The following is a 24,865-nucleotide window of genomic DNA, read 5'->3' as shown; positions in this document are numbered from 1 at the left end:
TTAAAAACTGATGGCTTGCTTCAGCCACTCAATATACCTTATACTGTTCTCCGGTGAACTATGGTAATAGACTCACCAGCCGCGATTTCGAATGATGTGATCGTCAGGTGCCCGCCAGTTGCGAACCATTACATTTGACAAGCGGTGGGAGCTCCCTAACGCCCATCCGTTGAAATTGTTTTTCATTCGACAGCCTACTGATAATGCATCTAGCCATAGATGTTTACACACATTTCAGTGTGACAGCCGTCTCTGTTTTAATGTAATAGCTGTGTTTACATTCTAATGCGTTGGTATTAGAATCCGCATTCTGAGTTAAAGCTGAACTGTGTCATGAAATTATCTGATTGGTCAAGAGATGTTACGTCACCTTGTGTCGTCATTAACCTCTCAACTAATCATCGATCAGACCATAATGTAACCTGACCTGATCACTGAGTGTTGATTGGTCGGTGAGGTTGTGACGTCAGGAGACCACATGACGACGTCAGCTTGTAGACCAAGAGGTAATTCCGTGCCCGAGTTAAGAGGTGATTTTACAGGTGGCACAGTTGACAGGTGACATGGCCGCCCGCTGATTGTCGGCGGGGTGTGTGACGTCATAATACCTCGTTGCGTGGTTGAGGTGGCAGTTACTCTGGCAGGCCCAGAGGGTCATGGCATAGTTTTGATGTTACCACACCTCCGAGCGCTGATTGGTCGGTGGCGCCTGTCACGTCATGAGACCACGTGACTTCATCTACACCTCTGCCAATCAGGGAATTTCGTGACCGAGTTGGCCGCTGCTTAGTAAATGTCAGGTGACGTAACCGAGCATTTATTGGTTGGTGAGTTGTGTGACGTCATGAGACCGCGTGGCATGGCCGAGTTGGCAGGTGACACGGCCGGACGCTGATTAGTCGCCGAGGTATGCGACGTCAGAGAACACATGACATGACCAAGTTTGCAGGTGCACTGGCAATTGGCAGATGCGCTGGTCAAGCGCCATAGCCGAGAGCCGTGGAAGTTTCACAATCTCACTTAAGTGCCAAATAAGTGTGGCAATGACAACGTCGAGCTGCAACGAATTAAACGTGTAGCAGGTGTATCGTTCCAAATGCTGTCGCAATAAGGTGACTGAAGGAGTAGACGCAATTCTTATTTCTGTTCCTTGGAATTGTGCTGAGCACAATGGTGTACTTGAGTTACGACGTGTAATAAGCATATGCCAGCTAAATATCTTGTTTGGGTTGAATTGGTTTTAGGGTTTAACGTCCCAAAGTGACTCAGGCTATCAGAGACACCGTAGCGGAGGGCTCCGGAAACTTCGACCACCTGGGGTTCTTTAACGTGCACTGACATAGCACAGCACATGGCCGCCTAGCTCATCGCCTCCACCGAAAAGCGGGCGCCGAGGCCGGGATTCGATACCGCATCCTTGGGGGCAATAGCAGAGCCCCCTAACCACTGCGCCACCCCGCCGCGGTCTAAATATCTTGTAATGACTTTTTTTTTCTCGTGTAATTTCGGTTTCGGATTAGATCGCCGAACGTCGCTCGTGAAGCCGCAGGTGATTTGAGGTGAGTGATGAAAAAATTGCGATCGCTGTTTATTCATTTTTACGATTCCAGCTCTTGGGCAAGATTGCGCTAAAGTTGATGCGAATTTAAATGAACAGAGCACTGGTTATACTGCAGGTTTAAAGCTTCACATGACCTCAAACTACCTGTGACGTCAGAGCAGTCGCTCGCGCGGTCAGAACCGAATCCAGTAGAGCAAGGGGGAAATTTCATTCAAGCTATTTACCGCTCTTTCGCCCAATCCACTGTTGATGTCTTGTAATGCGCCACGCATCATTCTAAAGTATAAGACCACATATATAGGCGTCTCTACTTCGTTAAGCGTCCCGATAACTCTTTTATATAACTGTTGCTTCAGCTTTGGTATCTCTTGTCGTTGCTCTGGCCTTGGAAAATGTGGATTGGTGCATGGTCCTTACTAAAGGTGGAAACTTCACTTACATGAGGGGCGACAGTTAGACGCAGTATTTGCGGCCTGTGCCAAACTGTTTTCCGCGTAGTGCTTTCTAATGGCGTCGTTGATGCGTATAACGAGCTATTCGCAAGCAATTGCCACTTTTTCTGGCGCGCTGGCAACCCTTTTGGCAACCGCTGTACTTCCGCGGCAGCCTTGAAGCGCATGGCTGAGAAAGCAAAAGCCTTCGAGTCGTTCATGAAACTGGCTTCGCATAGAAGCAGTGCGATGTCTTCATTCGCATCACGTGTGCAGTCTGTCGGCGACTTGCATGTGGGGACGCAGGCACTGTGTTGATACGCCAGCTTGTATCAAGCTTTCAAGTTGCAAGTGGCAATAAATGTGTCAGAGAGGCGCACAAAGTTTCCGCGTACTGCTGGTTCGCTCACACACTCCAGTGCTTTCACATCGAATTGGCTGTTACGCGTGGCAGACGTGGGAATTTGACAGGCCTGCCGTGCATTACGGCTAATTCAGTTTTCTTGTACCTTATTTAATGTGCACTGTAAAGTCACAAGTGAATGCACAAAGTTCCCCATGTTCTTTGTATGTCTTAGTCTTGGGCTTAGTCTCGTCTACTTTTCATAATCCGCATTTAACACCCTTACACCCGATGAGAACTGTACTCTGATCAATCTGCGCGAATACGAGTCTCGTAGATAAAATATAACCTGTCTCTGCATGACCTCACTCGTTACTTCATTCAGCCTCAGTGCAAAAGGCAACGGCGTCTGGCCTGCATATATCCTGCGCATCAGTTGCATAGGCTCACGTGCTAGAACCGGGCAGACTATAGCATAACTCTCGTCTCCTCTTACAGTGCATGTCTGGAGAAAGCGCAGGACTACACATTGAGCGGTCTCCTCTGTACGCAGTGGTCATGGTAGTCACGCTAGTCACGGGGTCGGATGAAATTGCGTGCGCAGTCATTGACGCCCGCTATTGTTAAACTCACCTCGATCGCCCATATGTGTTTATGCCGCTGCCTGCCTTGAGTGCTGAATTCTCTTGCAGTTCCGAGCATCTACATTCGCGCGCAACGTCAAGAGCGTGTAATCAACAGTTTGTACGCCTTCCATACAGGCAGAAATAGCGAGAGCACAGTAGGGCAGGCGAGGTGAGCCTCTGTCCTGTCGTTGCCTTCGTTTTCCGTGCCGCTTGGTTAGGCCAAATGTTCACAATCAGTAGCGCAAGAATTAAAGCGCTATTCTACATTTCTAAGCGCCTAACCTGACCGCACATTTTGCAATTGGAATTAGTTTTATTTTTCGGATTTGAAAGAGCGCTCGAGTTCAGGTTTAAAGGTATGCCAACCTGTCAGACCGGACCTCATTGAAATAATACGCGAGCTGCGTTCACTTTTACGAACGATCGCAGAGCTATTTTCATACGAGCCATTTAAAGGCTAATAACGTAGCATTGTCACGTAGCGGTGACAAGGCCGTACACGCCAAAAGAAGACACAGGCGTGATGGTACTCAAATAACTCTTTATTGGGGCTGACTTGCGCCCTCAAAAGAACTAAGCAACTCGGCGGCGGCGATAGCAACAAACGTGCTCGTCGGTCGTCGGACAAAGATTGCCCGTCACACTCGTCAACGCTCAATTTAAAGGCTGCACAGAACAATCTAGATAACGTCGCAAACAGCTACCAGCACGGGCTGGAACATTGTGGAAAGACACACGAGTGGCCGGAATCTTCGAGATAGATCTCGGTGCATCTTGCGCTACAACGAAACTGATAAAGGTGTGCCTCGCGACATCGAGCATTAACAAACCAAGATTACGGAACTGATACGCGATCCAGAATCAGAGTGATAAGCCTGTATGCCGGCGGCAGTTGAAAAACAACAAATACAGTTTTGAAGGTTTCGCGGCATTTCTCCCCCCTTAAAAAAAAAAAAAAAAAAAAAAAAAAAAAAAAACCGCCTCGATGTTCCAAAACAAAGCAACTTAAACATAAACACTGCAAAGTTTAAACGCCACAGATTCTTTAACGCGCGTAACATAGCTTCAGTCGTACAACATGTACAATTTCTGGGCGTGCGCGTCGCCGTTGTGATGCTGACGTTCCGTCGGGAATGACTTCATAGTCCAGTGGTCCGACGCGGCGAATGATTTTGTACGGCCCAAAGTATCGACGCAACAACTTTTCACTTAATCCGCGACGGCGAATTGGTGTCCATACCCACACTTGGTTTCCTGGATTGTACTCTGCGTGGCGTCGTCGTAAGTTGTATCGTCGGCTGTCGGTGCGTTGTTGGTCTTTAATACGTAGCCGTGCGAGTCGTCGGGCTTCCTCTGCACGCTGCAGGTAGGCGGCGACGTCAAGGTTGTCCTCGTTGGTTACGTGCGGCAGCATTGCGTCGAGCGTCGTCGTGGGCTCCCTGCCGTACACAAGCTTGAACGGGGTCGCTGTGGTTGTCTCCTGGACTGCCCGTGTTATACGCGAAGATCACGTACGGCAAGATGGCATCCCAGGTCTTGTGTTCAGCGTCGACGTACATGGCGATCATGTCCGCGATCGTTTTATTCAGGCGCTCCGTAAGGTCATTGGTCTGGGGATGGTACGCAGTTGTTCGTCGATGGCTTGTATGACTGTATTCCAGGATCGCTTGCGTCAATTCTGCCGTAAACGCCGTTCCATTGTCCGTGATGAGCACTTCTGGGGCGCCATGTCGCAGGAGAATTTGTTCGACAAAAATTTGGCGACTTCTGCCGCGGTACCATTTGGTAGTGCTTTTGCTTCGGCGTAACGGGTAAGGTAGTCAGTGGCCACGATGATCCACTTGTTACACATAGACGAAGATGGAAAGGGGCCGAGGAGATCCATTCCAATCTGTTGAAAGGGCATGTCTGGGGGTTGAATCGGGTTTAGTAGTCCTGCTGGTCTGATAGGCGGCGTCTTGCGTCGTTGGCACTCACGACATGTCTTCACGTAGTGGGCAACTTCGGCAGGCAGTCGCGGCCAGTAATACTTCTCCCGGATTCGACGCAATGTGCGCGCAAATCCGAGATGGCCTGCTGTGGGCTCATTGTGCAACGCCTGCAGAATTTCTTGCCGGAGGATTTTAGGCACTACGAGAAGCTGTGCGGTCTTGTTGGGTGCGAAGTTCTTCTTTACGAGGAGGCCATTGCTTAACGCGAACGATGATAAATGTCGGCTGAACACACCAGGAGGGGAAGCGATCTTTCCTTCCAAGTAATCAGCTAGCGCTTTCAGCTCAGGGTCTGATCGCTGTTGTTCTGCGAAACTGCTGGCGCTTACCGGTCCCAAAAAGGCGTCGTCGTCCTTCGGGGGAGCGTCGGAATGCTTCCGGCCCGACGTATAGACTACAGTCATGTCAAATTCTTGAAGTCGTAGGCTCCATCTGGCAAGGCGGCCGGAGGGATCTTTCAAATTAGCCAGCCAGCAGAGCGCGTGATGGTCGCTTACCACCTTGAATGGTCGGCCGTATAGGTATGGACGAAACTTAGAAGTGGCCCAGATGATTGCTAGGCACTCCTTCTCGGTCGTCGAGTAATTGACTTCGGCTTTTGTGAGGGACCTGCTAACGTAGGCGATTACTTTCTCCTGTCCGGCACTCTTCTGGACGACAACGGCTCCTAGGCCCATACTGCTCGCGTCGGTGTGAATTTCGGTCTCGGCGTTTTCATCAAAGTGGCTAAGTACAGGAGGGCACTGCAGGCGGCGCTTAAGTTCGTCGAATGCTTCTCCTTGCGGCGCTTTCCATTTAAAAGGTACGTCAGCCTTTGTAAGCTGCGTCAACGGTTCGGCAATGAGCGAAAAGTTTCTGACAAATCGTCGATAATAAGCGCACAACCCAAGGAATCGGCGCACAGCTTTCTTGTCGACAGGCGGTGGGAATTGTGCGATTGCAGCTGTTTTCTCCGGGTCTGGGCGAACACCATCCTTACTAACGATGTGACCTAGGAACCGCAGTTCTTCGTAGGCGAAGTGGCACTTCTCTGCTTTTAGCGTTAGTCCCGATGACTTGATGGCTTCCAGCAATGTCTTCAGTCGTTTTAGGTGGTCTTCAAAGTTTGACGAGAAGACAACAACGTCGTCCAAATATACCAAATAAATTTGCCACTTCAAGCCTGCCAGGACTGTGTCCATTACTCGTTGAAATGTGGCTGGTGCGGAGCAGAGGCCAAATGACATCACCTTGAACTCATAAAGGCCGTCCGGTGTGATGAATGCGGTCTTCTCGCGATCTCTTTCGTCGACCTCAATTTGCCAATATCCGCTCTTCAGGTCCATCGATGAGAAGTACCTTGCATTGCAGAGCTGGTCGAGAGTGTCGTCGATGCGGGGAATCGGGTAGACACCCTTCATTGTTATGCTATTCAAGCGGCGGTAATCAACGCAGAAGCGAAGTGTGCAGTCTTTCTTCTTGACCAAAACGACTGGTACCGCCCAGGGGCTGTTCGATGGCTGGATTACGTCATCACGCAGCATTTCCTCAACTTGATCGCGAATGGCCTGCCGTTCTCGCGGCGATACACGATAAGGGCTTTGGCGCAGAGGTCGGTCGTGTTCGTCCGTTATAATGCGGTGCTTGGCCAGTGGTGTTTGTCGTACCTTCGATGATGACGAGAAGCACTCCCTGTAGCTTCGAAGAAGACTGCGAATCTGGTTTTTCCTGCTGTGGGTCAATGCTGGGTTGATGTCAAATGTGGGCTGACGGAATTGGTCCGGTGCGTCTTCCAGTGGTTGGTCGTGGAAGGCGAATACGTCTTTGAGGTCCGCTAATTCGTCGAGAAAAGCGATGGTCGTGCCCTTGTTGAGATGCCGGTATTCTTCAGTGAAGTTTGTTACCAGCACCTGATCTTGGCCTCTCCGGAATTTCGCGATGCCTCTTGCGATGCCGACACCTCGTTCCAAGAGCAATTGGATATTTCCTTCGACGATGCCTTCAGCGGTTTCGATGTCTGTGCTACCTACGCTGACTGCGACGCTTGATTGGGGCGGGACGGTCAATTCTTCATCGAGGACGTTTAGAGCGATGTGTTGCGTCGACGTCGTCGTAGCAGGAATGGCTTTGTCTACAGAGAGCTTGATGAGATTGGATCGCAGGTCGATGATAGCCCTATGTTCATTTAAGAAATCCATGCCTACAATCACGCCCCGGAAGCACTGCTGCAAGACCACAAAGCTGGTGGGGCAAGTACGCCCATTTACGGTTATTCTTGCAGTGCATCGTCCCGATGGAGTAATCAGGTTGCCACCTGCGGTGCGAATCAGCGGGCCATCCCAAGCGGTGGTAACTTTTCTGAGCTGAGAGGCTAACGGTCCACTAACGACTGAATAGTCAGCTCCGGTGTCTACTAGGGCATTGACTCTGCGACCGTCGATATCAACTTCAAGGTCACTTGTTCGCGTCCTCGCATTGCACGTGGGCCTTAGTGTCCAATCTCGGCTCCGTCGTTTCTTCAGGTCATGGCCGGGGCATACCGTTGTTACTTCGCTGGGCGGGTGTGTCGGCTTGCACTCTGGTCGTGTTGTCGTCGATGTCGTCGTGTGGAGGGGCGATGAAATGGTTGCGTCGTCGTTAGTGGTCGTCGGCGGCGGAGTATATTCGTCTTTTCGCCGTTGAGCAACCTCACCTCCAAAGGTTGCTGCCTTTAGTTTCCCCTACGGGGGATAGGAGATCGTCCTTGCACGTAACTGCGGCCCGGCGACGCAAATCGTGCATTGTACGGCGATGGGAAGCGTGATAGACGCCTTGGCGACGAGTGCTCTCCGCTGCGCAGGAAGTCGTTGATTTCCTGTGGTCGCTCGCCAGGACGGGGACGTGGGGCGTCGACAGCGAAACCACGGAGGCCGATCCGCCTGTACGGGCAGTGACTGAGAATGTGTCCTGCCTCACCACAATGGAAGCAGAGCGGTCGGTTGTTTGCTGTCCTCCAGGCGTCGCACTTTCTGGGGCTTGGGGGTCGTTGGTAGGCTTGGCGGGCGGTGGCCAAGGGGCGGTTTTCAGGAACAGGACGGTAGCGGCGAGGGTTCGGAAAGTCATCACGTCGGGGCGCAGGGCGACGTAATGCACCAGCGTAGTTCATCGCTGTTGCCTCTTGTGCTGGAACAGTCGCAGCCGTCGCTTGAGGAACGCCCAGCGCCTGCTGGACTTCTTCACCGACGACGTCCGCAAGCGTCGCCACCTGGGGTTGTTGCGAGGATGGCATTCGGGACTCCCGAATGAGGTCCCGAAGGTTCTCTCCGCTTGCAGATGCGCTGGGGTAGTGGGTTGAGCAGTCCGGCTGAAGTGGTCGCTCGTAGTGGCGCATCCGGGTGGCCAACGTCATCTCGATATTAGACGCCTCCGTTTCAAATTCCGCCACCGTTTTTGGCGGATTTCGTACAAGACTTGCAAAAAGCGATTCCTTAACGCCTCGCATTAACAATTTGACTCTCTCACCTTCGGTCATGTTAGGGTCGGCGCGGCGAAGGAGGCTCTTCATCTCCTCAACGTACGCCAGGACAGGCTCGTTAGTAAATTGAAGTCTTGACTGAAGGAGGGCCTGCTCTTTCCTTTCGGACGACGCTTGAAAAGGCAGTCAAAAACGCTTCCTTGAAAATGTCCCAATCCTTCATAGCTGCCTCATGATTTTCGAACCAAACTCGGGCATGTCCTTGAAGAACAAAGTAGACCTGCCTGAGTTTCGCAGCGTCGTTCCAGCCGTTGAATTCTGCCACACGGTCGAAAAGGTCGATCCAGTCTCCAGCATCTTCATCCGGTCGTCCATAGAAGCAGGGGGGCTCACGGGGTTGGACGAAAACAACCGGTGCTGTAGGCCGGGCCATTGTCAGCGTCGATGCCTTCCGAGATCGAATGGGGTCAGGCAGCAGACCGTGTTCGGGTTCTGGCCTTGAAGTCGGCGGCTGGCTCGGTAACCTGTAGGCTGGTCTTCTAGGGCGACAGGAACACGGCTTGGGTCTTCGCTTGAAGGATCAAAGGCAGCACCTCCACCAGATGTCACGTAGTGGTGACAAGGCCGTACACGCCAAAAGAAAACACAGGCGTGATGGTACTCAAATAACTCTTTATTGGGGCTGACTTGCGCCCGCAAAAGAACTAAGCAACTCGGCGGCGGCGATAGCAACAAACGTGCTCGTCGGTCGTCGGACAAAGATTGCCCGTCACACTCGTCAACGCTCAATTTAAAGGCTGCACAGAACAATCTAGATAACGCCGCAAACAGCTACCAGCACGGGCTGGAACATTGTGGAAAGACACCCGAGTGGCCGGAATCTTCGAGATAGATCTCGGTGCATCTTGCGCTACAACGAAATTGATAAAGGTGTGTCTCGCGACATCGAGCATTAACAAACCAAGATTGCGGAACTGATACGCGATTCAGAATCAGAGTGACAAGCCTGTATGCCGGCGGCAGTTGAGAAACAACAAATACAGTTTTGAAGGTTTCGCGGCAGTATTTGCTGTAAAATAGGTATGGTTTAGCCAGTAAATGCGAATTGTGAAAAATATGAACCTGTTTTATACACAGTACAGCATAGTATATTTTACTAAGGCAAAGGTTACAGTCGCTGTTGCTGCTCTAAAACTCCCAGATATGGACCTCGAGGAGGTGCAGCCATCGGCTGGGTACGCTTCATTTAACTGATGTTCCTTCATGCGAAAAGGCAGTTCATTAAACAAATTTCATTTTCGTTTCAGTGCGTCGCTGTCCGGCGCTGCGTCGTCCCGAGCACGGCAGTGCGCGCTGCAGCCGCGGCCGTCACTGGGGCAGCCGGTGCCGCTTCTTCTGCAAGCCGGGCTACGCGATGCAGGAGCGCGTGGCCGTTCGCTGCGCCATCCACGACGGCGTCCGGGTCAGCTGGACACCCCACCCGACGCCCGTGTGCAGGGGTGAGCGACGAATCAAGCACTTAGTGAACAGGTCCGAGTGTGAAGACGTCACCGTTGGTGCAGGTCGCATCTGCAAATTTTCAGTTGCCCTTGCAAAAGTGACCGCTTAGTGTGTAGTCCCAATTTTGATCAAATATTATTTCGCACCGTGATATTGGTCAAAGTTGAATGGAACGAGAGAAGATTTAACTGACATTAAGCAATTGTGAGCTGCTGGCTTCTGAATAGTGGGCCATATCTACTGTTACTTGCGCACATTTTGCAAGATTTGCGTTTTTTTTTTTTTATGAATATCGCGTTGATAATAGTATTCCTCCGCCGTTCTATTGTCTGAAAGGCAAGGTTAGATATGCCATTCCTTGGCTGTTATGTTTTAACATAATCCAGCATTTACAGCAGGCAAAACAACTCAGGCAGCAACGCAACCTAGGCTTTTGTAATATCAGCAGACTCTTCTGTCTTGCAAGTGCAATGAATCTGCGTGCGTGGACGTGGATATTTTTATCCTTTTACGTTTGAGTCGTGAAATGTATGCTCATGGGAAAATTGTTTCACCATTCTTCCAGCGAAAAATGTTTCGGCGCCCGACACCACTACGAATACCATTGTTCCTTCAACGCTTGTGTCAACGCGGCCCTCAACGGAGCCCAGCGTCCCGACCGCACCTACCAAGAAGGTATTACGCGAAGCCTATTGGGCGCGGAGACACCCTGTGGCGGCACCTCTCGGAAACTCCCGCGTGACGCACTAAATGAGATACGGCACGTTGAACTGCTGCGGCGTGGTACTTTCTTAGGAAGTTTAGTTGCGCGTTACTATTACACTCATCCATTTATTTCTTATGAGCTTCAGCCTTGTCATGTTAGTTTAATTCGAGGTATTTGGTCCACTCATTCGGGGAAAAAAAAAACGCTTCACCGATCCAGCAAAATGCTGAAGCGTAGCTCCGTGACCTTTGGCAGCGCACACCGGCTAAAGCGTTGTTGCTGAAGTGAAAAAAAAAAAGAAAAAAAAAATCTGGAGCTACCACGCAACCAGTCAGAGGTAAGTGGTCACTGAATTCCGGTAATAAGATTTCTTTGCGAGAGGCGCGGAGCTCTCAGGTGCCTAATAGAGGCGGCGAGAATTCGGACAGTGCCGGGGGAAGCGGTGACTTGTCCCTTGAACGCAATAGAGTATAAGTAGGTCAGTAGTCAGTGGGGACGACGCGGAGAATTCATTCAACACAGCTATGCAGTGGTGTGTTTCACGCAGCAAATTCTTACGCACTGACTGATATCATTGTCTTGAAAACTTAGCGCAAAATAGACAAGGACAACACAGATGTAGACGGGACAGGCGCTGTGCATAGAGCCTGCGCCGTCTACATCTGTGTCGTCCTTGTCTATACCTGCACCATGTTTTCAAGAAATTGCTACCAACTAGCCCAAACTAAACATCTGTTCATGTCATTACTACCATTGCAATCTCATTCATTGCTACTCGGGCTTCGGGCGGATGTTTGTTTTCTCCGCACAGAGTAGTTTTTTTGGTCGTTACATCAGCAGGCCATTACCTGTAATTTCCTTTCTCATTGTTTATTTCCTTTTTCGATCATTGAAAGTTATTACTTCAGTACTGTTTAAGGTGCCTGAGACCACTTATCATGCATTCCGCTGCGCGTGGCGACATAATGTTGTACTTGTACTGCAAGTGGCACTTGGCGCTTTCGGATAGTTAGCCAAATAAAAGCTTTTGACGTGCCAGAGATATCGCTCTCCCTTTTTAGAATTTTTAATGAGCTGGCACTCGTTACCTCATGCCAGGCTATTCCGGCTTCCACCATGATGGGCTCGAGATGATCGCTGGTCTGGCGACGCCGTAAGAACGTACCCTCTTGTTGCAGAAAATTGTTGGAATTCTGCAGTGCATACAATTTCAGTTGTGATGACCGCACCTGTACTTCATAATCAGTTACAACTGAAGGTGTAAAATGCTTCTGAAAATTGAAAAAAAAAAAAATGCCCGACGCGATGTTTTTTGCGGCATCGGACGCAACTCGTGCATCTGGAAGGCTAATTTCTTCTGTCGAGAAACTCGAGCACCAATCCATTTCGGTGCTTTAAGGACACTTTCTATGTTGCTGTTTTGTTTTTGTTTATGTGTGTGTGGGAGGGGGGGGGGGGGGGGGAGGGAAGAATATCTATGTTGTTTGATGGTGTGAAAGTTTTCCTCCCAAGTTGCCGCTGAAGAATATGAAACTATACGCAGGAAGGGTGTACAGACTGCCTCATGCGCAGCAAATGGTTAGCGCAAGCAGCGCACATAGGACACTGTAGGTACGTTGTATAAATAAATAAATCAAAACTAAGGACTACCTGTTAACCCTGTGTTATTTAGCGCAGCAAAGAACTCTGCTTTCCACTGTAAAGAATGCTTCCCGATTTTCGCCAACAAGGGTACGCGTCTCAAGTAATGACTGCGCAGCAACATCTATGACATTGCCGAGTCATGTGATTGCTGCCCACGATAGCACAACCCGCGGCTCATCTGAAGAGGACACTGTAGAGGGGAAAAAAGCACTCTGAGCTTAACTGCGTGCTGTGCTGTCTGGTGCTTTAATGTGTATATGGCTTGTGCGTCTCTTCTTATTCTTTTGAGAAACACACGTACTGCTGGAAAAAATTGTTCACAATCATTAGTTCCTCAACGCGTGGCTTGCGTCCTCAGGTCACCGGCGCCGGACGGCCGACCAAGCGTTGGAAGAAGTTGGCCTGCCGCTGGCCCAAGGCACCACTGCACGGATGGGTGTCCTGCGACCGCGGCACGACGCGCGAGGCCCGGGTCGTGGCCCGAGAGGGCACGCGTTGCCGCCAGGGATGCCGCTGGGAGCCCCAGGGCGTGGTGACGCACTTCTTATGCGTCAATGGCTCCTGGAGAGGAAGGAAGCCACTCGCCTGCTCCAGGCCCACGGAGTCCACGGAACCGCCTCCGGAAATGCCTCCGCCTACAGGTTGGAAAATCACTAATTACTGTAGTACAGGTGCGCATTCGGCCTCTTCTAAACTTGAGTGCGGATTCGCTTTCTGCCAGCATGTCTTCTTCACTGCTGGCGGGAATTACGGCAACAGGTCTTCGCGTTTGTAGTGCGTACCAAGATTACGGGTCAACATTTTGCTGTATTCCTTCTGACAGCGTTTTGCGGAACTTGTCATGGATCGAGATTGGAGTTAAACGGAGGAAAACACGTCTCCGGAACCCTGCTGGTACATCCACTTTGGCTTATCTGTCCGGCGTATACCGCTTAGTAGGTATCTCGAAGGGCGTCATCATTCATATGAGAAACTGAATCAAGGAATACAGGCAGGAGCCTCTGCATTGTCGCTCTTAGCAAAACCGTCGTCCGACCCCTTCGTTGAGATACTTTCAAGGCTCGCGGTAACCCTGCTGTTTTGAACTTCAACTCGTAATGCGGAATACCGAGGATAGGAAATTGCCAATCACATGGTAATGGATAGAAAATACTCCAAAGTGCAAATAGGTTGAAAGGTTTCGAATAAAGACTTTGGCGTATGTAAATGTGTATGTACATAAAACGTATGTGTACATGCCATAGTCGTGACCATAGAGGAAGTCCAGACCATGGTTCTTACCTGCTTGAAACGCGTCGCATTCGGCCTGCTGGCATTCTCAGTTTCCGCCTGCCTCGTCTGGCTGTCACTGCTCGGACGGGAGCAATCTTAGGCCTACCAGCCAGCGATTTTGTTGATCCTTTTCAGAGAAGGCACTGACAAGGCAATCTGTCAACGCTCGAGAGACTGGCGCTGAAGGATCGTGCTGTAATGAAGGTTTTTAGAAGATTGCGCTGATATTATTACTGCAGTGCGATGTCTCTGAAAAAAAAAAAAAGAACTGCTCCAGTGTTCCATGTTGATTTCGATAGGGAGCGCTAGTTTACATGTGAAAAAAAAAAAATGGAATTTCCTTTGCGCAACATACTTGTTCGAAAATTCAGGGGCCGCTTTGGCTCATTAAAGTGCTTCAAGGCGAACGCCTTCCCCGCCGCGCTGCTTAGGCATTGACTGCGAGACTGTCTGTGATTGACTACAATTGTGACAGATAGTGCGCCTTTTCTTTGCTGTCAACCAATTTTAAACGCCGCGGATGCCTGCTTTACTTATTTCTATATATGCTCTGTGGTGCGGCGTTCGAGGAAACGCCAAATGAAAGGCGCCGCACGTACGCCTGGATCGAACGCCCGGCGGGGTCAGCTTCGTATATGCGTGAATCTCCTGGTGACGTCATCACCGGTCATGACGTTATGACCAGATGGAACGGCATTATCACTTCCGGTTATTAGATATCGCCGGATGTAACGTCATGGTGACGTCACACCCGGTCATGACGTAGCGTCACAATGTGACGGCTATGGACGTCTCGAAACGTTTAACCATTACTATTGGTTAGTGATAGCTAACCATGACTTGCACTTCCTGAGTACTAGTTAATGTCTGGTTAGTTAAACACTCTTCAACTAGTAAGTGATGGTTAGTGATAGTTACGATGACCTCCAAATGTATGAGCTCCTATGGGCATCTGCTTAACTATTTGGTCGCTTCGAATTTGCCGGCTGGTGACGTCACTTCTCTGTCGACCAATCAGGTGCGCCGCTCGCGCGGACACATTTGCCGACATGGCTGCTAACGACAGTATGAGCCATTAAAGGTTTTCACCTTAATATTCGTATACCTTCCATGAGTTTTTGCGCGGCCGCATGCGGTGAAGTCTAGTCCATTGCTAATTCACTGCTGAACCGTGTCACCAGCTTCGTGTAAAGGTAACAGTAGATATCGTGATCCGAATCTTCAAGGTCATTTGTGGCAGAACTGTGGCTCACACTTGGGCCACGTGACCGATGCGGTCGTTTATATGCAGTTTTGCTGGTGCGCAGGCACAACCTGCCTGCACCGAGCTTTCATCTACAGTGTGCAGACAGTAGAACCGCATATGCATTTCCTGCTTCGCCTCAGGTTTTAAGGGTGAGGTACATCGTGGTGGTAGGCTACTAATATTGAATTATGTCGTCTTATGTGAAGACAGATTTTTGAGCAGTAGTACTGAGGGATTGTAAAGGAGGAGAGCGAAATTTTCGCGGGTGGGCCGGATTATGCTAGTCATTACTGCTTCACTTGTCCATGTTTAGGAGTGTAAGCTGTAACAATTAACTAAAAATCGAACAAAAAGGTGCGGCACTGAAGGCGATGGTTCATGATTTAACTAAACTGAGCTCGGGCACGCGCCTTATGCTTTTGTATGTTAGTGTATCCGGCATCTGCCACTCGCCGACCATCGTCCATCGGTATCTGGCGCCTAAATTTCTCCCGGATTACCGATGTGCCGTAAGCATGCTCGACTTCTACCTAAAACAGAGCACTGTTCTCGCGAGAGTGCGAAAAATGGGGCCCAAAAGGAAACGCGAATGCTGTCAAGTAAATTGCAAGCTATTCATGACAAAAGCACATACCCACTATGTGAACGGGACAGTAGAGGACTAGTGGCGGTGTAATAGAGCGAAACGCTAGTCACGCGCTCGACCGGCCTAATATGCGTCTTAGCGTCCCCTAGGGACGTATCCCGCCCCCGGTGACGCGCGGCGGCGGCCGCTGCATGTGCCCGGCGATCGGCGTACTCCCAGTGGCGTTGGGCGCCGAGTGCGCGTTCGCCTGTGACCAGGATTACGAGCCGGTTGCCGACGGCTCCGCGCGGCTCGCGGTGCGCTGCCTCAGGAACCACAACGGCGGCCGCCCATTACGCGCCTCTTCAAACACGCCGTGTAGGCGCGTGGCCCGCTTCTCCGCTCGAGCGCAGTACATGTGTGTTTACTCCAGTGTAAGTCTTGTTCCGCATTCGCTGCATGTGGAGCTCCAGAAGGCTCTCTCCGTTTGGGCTGTTATTTTCCTTTTTCTTCACCTTTCTGTTGGCGGTATCTTTCTAGCGTACGCAGTTGTTGAAGTAGGAGCAATATAAACAAAAAGCAGTCTAGAGGTATGCCCGCAGTTGGGGACGTAGAGCCCCCACGAAGGCGTAAATCCTATGAAAACAAACTGTACCTTGGGCACATGAGTTGCGGTGCTGCTTTCTTTTCTGCTTCCTTGCCTTATTCCTGACACGGTGCTGTCGATGTTCTTCGGAAATTTGATTTGCGAACGATATTGGGCCGACCTACTTATGAGTCCCTCCGCTTTCGGCCGAAACCCGGGCACGGCGCCTAGAGGCAATAGGGCGTCGCTGAATAGCTGTAAGTCGCATTCCGGTGCGAACTGCGAACAGTTCTGCTCCATACCACCGTACGCACGAAAAGGTGACAGCTGGTTGAAATTTCAATAGTCCAATAACGAAACAATCAATTTTCAAATTACGATTTCTTCGGAACACACAAGTCACTGTCTGCAATGGTTTGGTTTAAATTGCGTCAAGTTTGTGTCAAATGAAAGTCGTGTTTTCTGTACACGCAACAATCTGCAAGAGAAATAGCTTTAGTGCAAGGACTAATGCATCAGTTGTTTTAAGTCCACTTTAATGAGGCAGAACTTTCTCTCTGAGACACTACATATTAACTTGACGTGTAACTGAATATAGCAGTTAAGTACTTTTCATTAGCTTACTTATAATAATGTTCAGTAAACATGCCCACGGGTTATTCTGCTGTATATTTGTGCTCATCACGCATGGTATTTTTCAAAAGGCTCCTTTTTTCTTTCGCGTATTTTTCGACCTTGGGAGCCGGTCTGAGGTATATTAAGTGGGCTGTACTATCACGAGCAATATGAGCAAGAACACACGAGCGCGAGGCAGATAGCCTCGAAACCCACTTGGGGCGATACGGTGCGGCCGCTGTGGGAAACAAAAGGGAGAGGGCGCTGCGGTTTCGTTAACTGTTCCCTTTCCACTTTGTTTCCCACAGCGGCCGCACCGTATCGCCCCAAGTGGGTTTCGAGGCTATCTGCCACGCGCTCGTGTGTTCTTGCTCATATTGCTCATGACAGTACTCCCTCCAGTCACCTAGACAAAACAAAAGAAAAAAAAAAAGGAAGAGCAAAGCGTGCTTTTAACATGCCGCAGCTTCCGCCCTGCTCCTTTCACAGTCGCGTCTTCCGGCCAGGTTTAATATAAATGGCCACTGAGCTGGCGCCTGTCTGATCAGTAAACACCGCAGATACCGACCTTGTCGCTGTGCGCTATATTTTTGTCCCCTATGTTATCCTGCAACACTACACCGGCCAGCTACGTTGGGTTCACTTAAGCCGCCTTTGAACTTGTATAGCTGCCTGCTTCAGCGCAGTCATGGGCAGTATTGAAAATACATATCTCTTCGATACTATCTTTAGGTACATTTTATGTATCGGTATTAGGTATCGTGTGCGGAAAATGAAAGTATGGGAGTATCAGTATCGAAAATATTTTTAAAGTATCGTGTATTTTGAAGATACTCGATACTAAAGAAAACTTTAAATAATGAAACCGCTGTGATATTTTGGGTTAACGGCGCTCGCTCAGACCTTATAAGTACAGACCCTGAAAGATCTCGGCTTATAGTACCGCCTGAGTTCCCTATAAATGCCCCGGCCCCTCAGCGTCAACCAGATTTCCAGATTCCCTGTCTTTAAAACTGAAACAGGCAATGGTAAGTAGGTGCTCACGAGGTGCTTTACGTACTTTTGAGCACCGAGTGAGTAGCACGAAGCTGCTAAAGCCTTTAACAAACACTCAGAGAGATAGATATGAACAAATCGGAAACGCAAGGCGAACACGCAGTAGGGATCTCGCACACTGCTGTACCCGCTTTTCCCACCCTTTGTCAACTTTGTCATTCCCCCCCTGCGTGGTTTGACTCTCGTCAAGCAGTGCCCTCAGGGTGCTGCCGGACGCAGTAACGTATGCACAACCCAAAACCCCTTGGCTCCACGTGCCGGCTCTGCTTGGTGGCAAGAACACAAGCTTCTAAGGCCTCAGTCCACCAAGATGCAGTCGGCTAACCGCATTCTTGTAGTTACGGCGTTTGGCGGAAAACAAATCCATCCTTTATAACTGCACAGGGAACAGGCTTCCACTAAACTTTTTTCCTGGAAAAATTAAATACGTCCAAATTTTTATGAAATGCATGACATGAAAGCTATGAATGCGATTCTCCAGCACAGTTCGATAACAAATTATGCGTTGGCAAAAAATTTGTTTTGCGAAAAACATTTCAGCAAACCTTGAATAAACTTGTGAAAATCTCTATCTTAAAAAAAAAATGAACTTTAATTTTTGAAACATGCGAATTGACTGACACCATATTAGCCACTTTCTGTTAAAAAAAATATACTTCTATCTTTTATCTACAACCAGCCGTAGTCCTCTCCAGCGACACTAGCGAACCTCCGTTTCCTTACTACCTCCAGGATATCTGAGTCAACGTGGCTGTGGTTCTTACACGCTGATAAAAGGCATCTTCATCTAATACAACACTGCGGTGTGGTCGTGTGCGTATGTAGAGAGGCTTTTGTCATTTTCGTCGCTTTTAGCACGCCCAAATCGCGCTCTTTCGGGACTAAATAACGTTCAGCCATTTTATTTTTTTTTTGTTTTCATTCGATCTTTTAACAATATGCAGAGCTTCAAAAGTTTGTTATTGCACTAATGGCAATATAACTTCTCAGTTCTCCAAACACACGCAGGTTGCACCTTTGTATTTGTATTATATAGCCAAGTGCTCACAGGTTGGTTCGCATGAAGATCATTAGTTTAAAGAAATATTTCGCTAGGCTGCTCGTGGAAGCAATCGCTTAACTGTAACTATGTGGCTTCAATTCAATGTGAAGTTCTGACAAGAACAGCTGCCCAAACAATAACTCTGTGCTTGCGTATTCGTTTAAGCCATTTCAGAAAAACTACGCTATAGGAATGCTTTAAAGATTCCAGAAAGCACGGTAAAATTTCCTAATGCCGCTAATCGTATTACCACCTTTATTATGTTAGGATTTCAGGGATGTATCGAAGTATCGAAGATACAGTACCGAACATCTGTATCGAACTAGATTTCGTTCCTGTATCTTGTATCGGCATCGGAAATACAATCTTTTCAGTATCGGTATCGAAGGTACTTTTTCGGAGTATCTTGCCCAGCCCTTCTTCAGCGTTTCCGCTTTCTCTGCTCCCGTGGGCGACGTCCGAGCGCAAGCTACAGCACTTGACTGTTTCGGCTGCGTGTGAGCTTTTATTTCACTCGATGTGCTCTCATCTCTCGCCTAAATGCGGACCATGCCGCACCTCACTGCCTAATTCGGCGCTTTGCTTGTTTAGGTTGCGCGAGAAAAAAGCTAGAACTTTGGTCCACGTGCGCGGCGCTACGCTTGCGTGTGCTGCCAGAGTGAAACGCTTTTACTCGAACCTCAGGCATTGAATTTCAGCAGCCGCCGTGGGCGCTGCTAATCTAAACCGCTGAAAAGAGTGCTCGCTTGGCGCTTTTCTCGTGACGCGTATTTGCTTTAGGCAGCGAAACTGGAAACAAGTGGAATACATGCATGCTTCTTCCGCTGACGTCTTGTTTCGGCTGTTTACATATCTCGATGTCAAACCAATTAGCCCTAACTGCCACCCTAGTGCCGGCGAAAACTGCGCACAAATGGCAGATTTTGTCTCTTTCCTTACTGCACCATTTTTTTTTTCTCTCTGTTTGGTATACTCAGGCGCTTGCAAGCATCGCAGGAAGTTTTCAGGCCGCTTCGGCTGCCGCTTCCTAGGAGAGGCTGGCGGTCTCAGATTGAGAAACCGCGTCGATACGTACGCGCTCATGCATGCTAGTTACCACGAACAGAGCACTCAGTCACCCATCCTCGGACTCGGGTAGGGTGACACTGATTGGCTCAAGAAGCGAAGCGACATCCATGAAGAGTTCCAGCTCAACGTTCGTATTCGTCGCAGTCGGCGAAATACATACTGTAGGTGAACCGCGCGAGCAATTGTAAAAAAGAAAAAAAAAACAGGAAAAAAGACTGAGGACACGCGAGAGCGGTAATGGCTCCTGTTTATCGGTCCCCCTTGCTGATCCTCGTGTCCGTACATACACTTTACTACCCACTTCCCCGTGAATCCCTTAATTTATTATAGCGTCGTAAGCTACCGCGTTATATGAAATACCACCAGACACATATCTAAAACCCGCCTTAATCAAGCCTGACGAAAATGCCTGCCTGGAACAGAGGGTATCGGAGGGTTCGATTCCAATTTCCCACATCATGTGGTCTCGTGAACCTACCAATCAGCGCCGTGTCACCCGCCAGAGGCACGCTCATCATTTTCCGCTCACAACGCCGGAGACGCTGACTTCAGATTTTTTTTTAGAACCGAGCCTTTCGCGCTAGTGCTTTCAAATGTCGTCGGCTGCATATACCATGAGCGCGCCAAGGGCCTCTCTATAGGGCACATACACTGCATGTGTTTTATTACCGTACGGATTGTGGTGTGCCACAATCTCCATTAAAATTTGTTGTTGGGCTTTTGGTGGTCCGGGTGATGTCCGTTCGGCAGCAAAAGATGGGGCATTGCGGATGACTGGGAGCGGAAAGCTTTCTTTCTTTTTTTTTTTTTTTTTTTCACCACTTAGTTCAAAGTCGACCCGTTGAGGGGCGTTGAAGAGGCAATAGACTTCGTGATTGCCGGGTTGAATTGCACGGTGGAGTGGTGTAGCCTCCAATGTTAGACAAGACAGCGTCACTTGTCAGATTTTGATTGTGACAGCGTTGGCCAACTCAGTGCCCCTTTAAGCTCGTGCGAGCGAAGGTCATGCCAGTCATGCGTAGCTAATGGGGCTAAACACTTCGATGCTATATTTTAACGCGATAGCGTTAAATGCCCCGCGTTACGTTTGGCAGGAGCTGCCAACTCGGACATCTCATTTCACTTGGGAGGGTGATCTCAGAGGCAGCCTGCCGGGAGCCATGTTACCTCTTGCAAGCACATTCATACAGCTTGATTTAAACTGGTCTTTATGTGTGGTCTGGTAGCCTACGATGTCGCGTCGTACCCTTAAAGGCGTAGCTTAAGTGTGCCCTATAATTTTTTCCCTCGCGCTTTGTTCGCTGACTGTGGCTCTCAGCTCGAGTCTGCGCAACATGAGAGTACAATTTCTTTTTTCTTTCTTTTTTTTTTTTTTTCAGAGAGCGGATGTGTGAGCCTACCGTCCATCCCCAACTCCGTGCTTGAGTGCTCGGCCGTAGCAAACACCTTAGGCAGGCGACCTGTCCGCACTGTCTGCAGACATGTCTGTAACGATGGCTTTGAAATCGCTCCCAATCAGCTCCCGCTAGCACAAGTCACGTGCCTCGACGACGGCAAGTGGGACAAGAAGCAACAGCCGCAATGCGTCGGTGAGCATTCTCTGGAAATTTATCTCCTCGATATCATAGGCGTCACCTAGAGGCCAGTATCGGTGTGTCCGCCTTTCAGGACCGCTTTTTGCTGCTGCCAAATATAACTGCTCGAACAATTCTTGCAATTTCGAGCAAATAAACTGCAGCGCATGCCCGCAGTACACGTTTTTCAATCGGTGAACTCAAGGTCATCGCCTTCATAGCAAACAGATATTTCAGGCGCTTAAGCGAGTTGAAAGAACTGCGCAAGGAGATGGTATGACAACATACGCATGGAGAAGAATCCACCCAGAGTTGATGGCGAGATGGTTGTTTGTTCAGGGCACCCTGCGCAAGGAAGTATTTAAAAGGAATGAACGAATTCTGGCGTAGCAGCGTCAGTATATGGACTCTCAGTGAATAAATATATAGTGTTAGTTAATGCTGTACCGAGTAAAGAAGTAATTATTCATTCTCATCCCTCCAAGCGAAGCTATGCGGGTGCAGAAAACAAACAAACAAAAAAAAACTGCGCAGCTTCACTTCGTAAGGGAAGATAAAGCAATGTTATGACGGGGATCGATCCCAGGACTACCGCCTGTATGGCGCACTCGCTTTACCAGCCGCTAACCAGGATGGCTAGAATATGGCAGCGCAAGATCGAATTCATCAACGTAAAGCGAAAATGGTCTTGGTCCAATGCGGCTAAGGGAATAATACGCCATGGGGAAATAAATTTGTAATGAAGGGATATATTTACATATGTACACAGATATGTACACAGATATGTACACAGATATGTACACAGATATGTACACAGATATGTACACAGATATGTACACAGATATGTACACAAGCAGGTATGTACACATCCAAGCACAGCCATACTGCAAAAATCGGTCAGCTTAGTTGGAATCTGCAGTGGTCCCGGGGGCGATCCACAGATCAGGGTGGTGGTTGCAGGGATAACTTTTATTCAGCAATATGATAGGGTGAAGACCATGGGCACCGCTAAACTAGGTGTCGTCCGTATAAGCCGCCGCTAGAGCCCCTTAGAGCCGAGCTCGTTGTTCCTCTATAGTCCGAAGCTGATGATCAAGGCCGCCTCCCAGTCATCTCGAGTGTTGTGCGGAATAGGGGATAATTTTGAATTCTATCGCCAGGCACATAGTATATGTAGTATATTCGAAATATGGGAGTAAATACTCATTGACACCCATCCACGCTCAGCCGTAGAACTGTAGAGTGCAACTGAACATATTGGACCAGCTCTGCGTGTACATTTTGTCGCGTCCTTTTTCTGCGCTATTCCGTTCTATACTTCGTTCCCGCTCAAAACGCATGTGATTATACATCATTGTTACGTTTGTACGGCGACAGCTTGGCTTAAAGCAGATGATGGGCCATTCGGGCACGAGGCTTGAGGCCGTGTGAAGGAATATGCAGCCTAAATTCTGAAGTAAGCCAAACGCAGAGTTCTATTCACTTTAAGTAGCCGTCGCGAATCAGTCGTGACGTTTGCAAGTGCGCTTTCTCATTGGCCGGCAAGATTGTGTGCCATCGTCTCTTTCTACCGTCGTAGATTAGCCTTCGTGCACCGGCGAATCACGGAGGTGGAAATTATTTTCTTCAAAAACCGTTTTAGCGAATCGACTTGCACATTCGCGCGCCTCATTCTGATTAATGGTAATAGCGGTCCAGCCACCGTCGTGGCTGCTAACAGTGCAGCGTTTAGATCTCGCACCTCGGAAACACGTGTTGAAATAGTGTGTAGCTCAATAAACCACGCTTATATGTTTCTTGTGCTCCAAAGGCTGGTTACTGGAACAAAAGGCTCGTCCTTTGGTAATGTCATTCATCTCCGAATCCTAGCACGCCAGCATTCCTGCATAGATACGGACTGCGCGACAAAGCGCTCACAACCACTCCGACAGCTCTGCTTAGCTGTTAAACAGTTATTTGTTTTGAACTTTTTGTCGCTCTCGCACCATCCAGTTAGCACCGTGGAACGAAATGATTGGACCGCTCAAGTCTTCAACGGGACTGCGCGTAGCGTTGTTCGGGTGGGGCCGCACACTCAGGAGCCTCAAAAGAACGACGCTCGACGGGTTCCGCTCTGAGACTGACGTTTATTTGCAGTGGTTCGCACAGCACAAGAAACAAGGGAATACATGCATAGAGAAAGGGAAGCGGGGAGCGCGTCTTGAAGGGTTCTTCGCAGGGAGAGAGGAGGACCACTTCGTCCTGGCCCGGTTCACGGCCGGATTTTGCGTTGCAGTCTCGAGGCGCGACTCTCGTTTCAGCTATAAAAGCCTGCATGCTTTGGCGTCTCATCTCCTGTGCTCGTGTTCTCCTTCTCAAGGACCATCTTCTAGTTTCAGCAAACGTTTTGCTACGTTAACTGGAAGCGCGGCTCATGTTTTCTAAGAGTCGCTCCCGATATCCCGGTCATTCGTCCGATATGAAAGCGACCAAATGTAGCAGAATTTTGCGGCATTGGGTTGTTATTCTTCCTGTTGTGTAGTTTCTTTTAACGAAAAAGTATTTACTTTACATGGTCATCCGTGTTTAGACGCTTAGCGATGGCACTGACATTTTCGGCTACGTTGAATGTTAAATTAATGCGTTAGTCGCGTTACTTCTGCAGTTTTCTACACAAAATAAGAGAGGTACAACCTATCAAAATTTGCAACACCAGTAATGGCCACCTCGGGCTATTTAAAGTGTTTAGCCAACAATTCAGATGTAATTACCGTAAAAGTGGCAAATGTTTGTAGCAATAAAGTTGACATCAGTGAAAATGAAGCAAGAAAAGGTTTTGTGAATGAAGTACTGAGCAGGTGCATTGAAATTCTGCTTCCCAAACGTCTGTATTCCAATCATCGATTTAAGCGCTACAAGCTACTTCTAAATGGGCTGAGAACCCGCTGATCGTAGCAATGTCTGCCAGCCAATAGGAGCCCTCGTATGGATACTCCTTGGAACAATGCCCTAAAGTCAGGGTTTTCTTTTCAAGCTCATACACACTAGTTGTCAAACAAATAGCAGCGTCCTGACATCGTCGTCATAGCGGAAGCTTTTCGAGACCGGCAATCGGATACCACTCAAGAACGCAGCGGCGCATGCCCCTCCAGCTAAAGGCATGAGGTTAATCCCACTGTGACCGAGGCGCCTGCTGCTATTTCACGCTAAGTGATTAACCGCGACGTTGTGAGAATCGGTCTACACCATTGGTGGGATGGCCTCCTTTGATGTGAGCGCGTGGGGGCCATGAAGAGCTGCGTTGTTGAGAGAGAACAGAGCACATGTGCCTGTCTGAGGGCAGCCGCGCTTTCGTGGTGTAACTGACTGCTCGCGGAGTGACAAGTGTGGGAGGTGCGTTGTGCTCGGGTTGTTACACCTCTGAAGAGTTAGCTGTGCGGGTGACATACAACGCTTGAGAAATATGGTTATGAGGAAAGGAAAAGCGCAGTAAATACCTCTCACGGCAGACACCTGAGCTGTGCCATGAGGAAAGATAAGAAGGGAGTTCTAGAAGTAGGGTTAGAGGGAGGCACCAGGGTGTAGGGTCCAGAATAATTTCGACCATTTGGTGGCCTTTGAACGTGC

General features: G+C 49.2%; 1 protein-coding gene across 6 annotated transcripts in view; it reads left to right on the top strand.

The window, feature by feature from the left end:
- The window catches only part of LOC146206604 (sushi, von Willebrand factor type A, EGF and pentraxin domain-containing protein 1-like), a 159,442-nt gene that overhangs the window by 84,288 nt on the left and 50,289 nt on the right, over positions 1–24,865 (top strand). For all 6 annotated transcript variants that reach the window (XM_084591363.1, XM_084591362.1, XM_084591364.1 and 3 more), the window contains 4 exons: positions 9,693–9,884; positions 10,451–10,560; positions 12,594–12,876; positions 21,065–21,274. In XM_084591363.1, the coding sequence (XP_084447489.1) occupies positions 9,693–9,884; positions 10,451–10,560; positions 12,594–12,876; positions 21,065–21,274 (795 nt within the window). The remainder of the gene's footprint in view (positions 1–9,692; positions 9,885–10,450; positions 10,561–12,593; positions 12,877–21,064; positions 21,275–24,865) is intronic.

This window comes from Amblyomma maculatum, chromosome 1 (assembly GCF_055883805.1).
Source record: "Amblyomma maculatum isolate TAMU_Amacu chromosome 1, ASM5588380v1, whole genome shotgun sequence".
In the NCBI taxonomy this organism is placed as follows: Eukaryota; Metazoa; Arthropoda; class Arachnida; order Ixodida; family Ixodidae; genus Amblyomma; species Amblyomma maculatum.
Note: the sequence above shows the minus strand (reverse complement) of the source record. Positions and strands in the feature narration are given on the sequence as shown.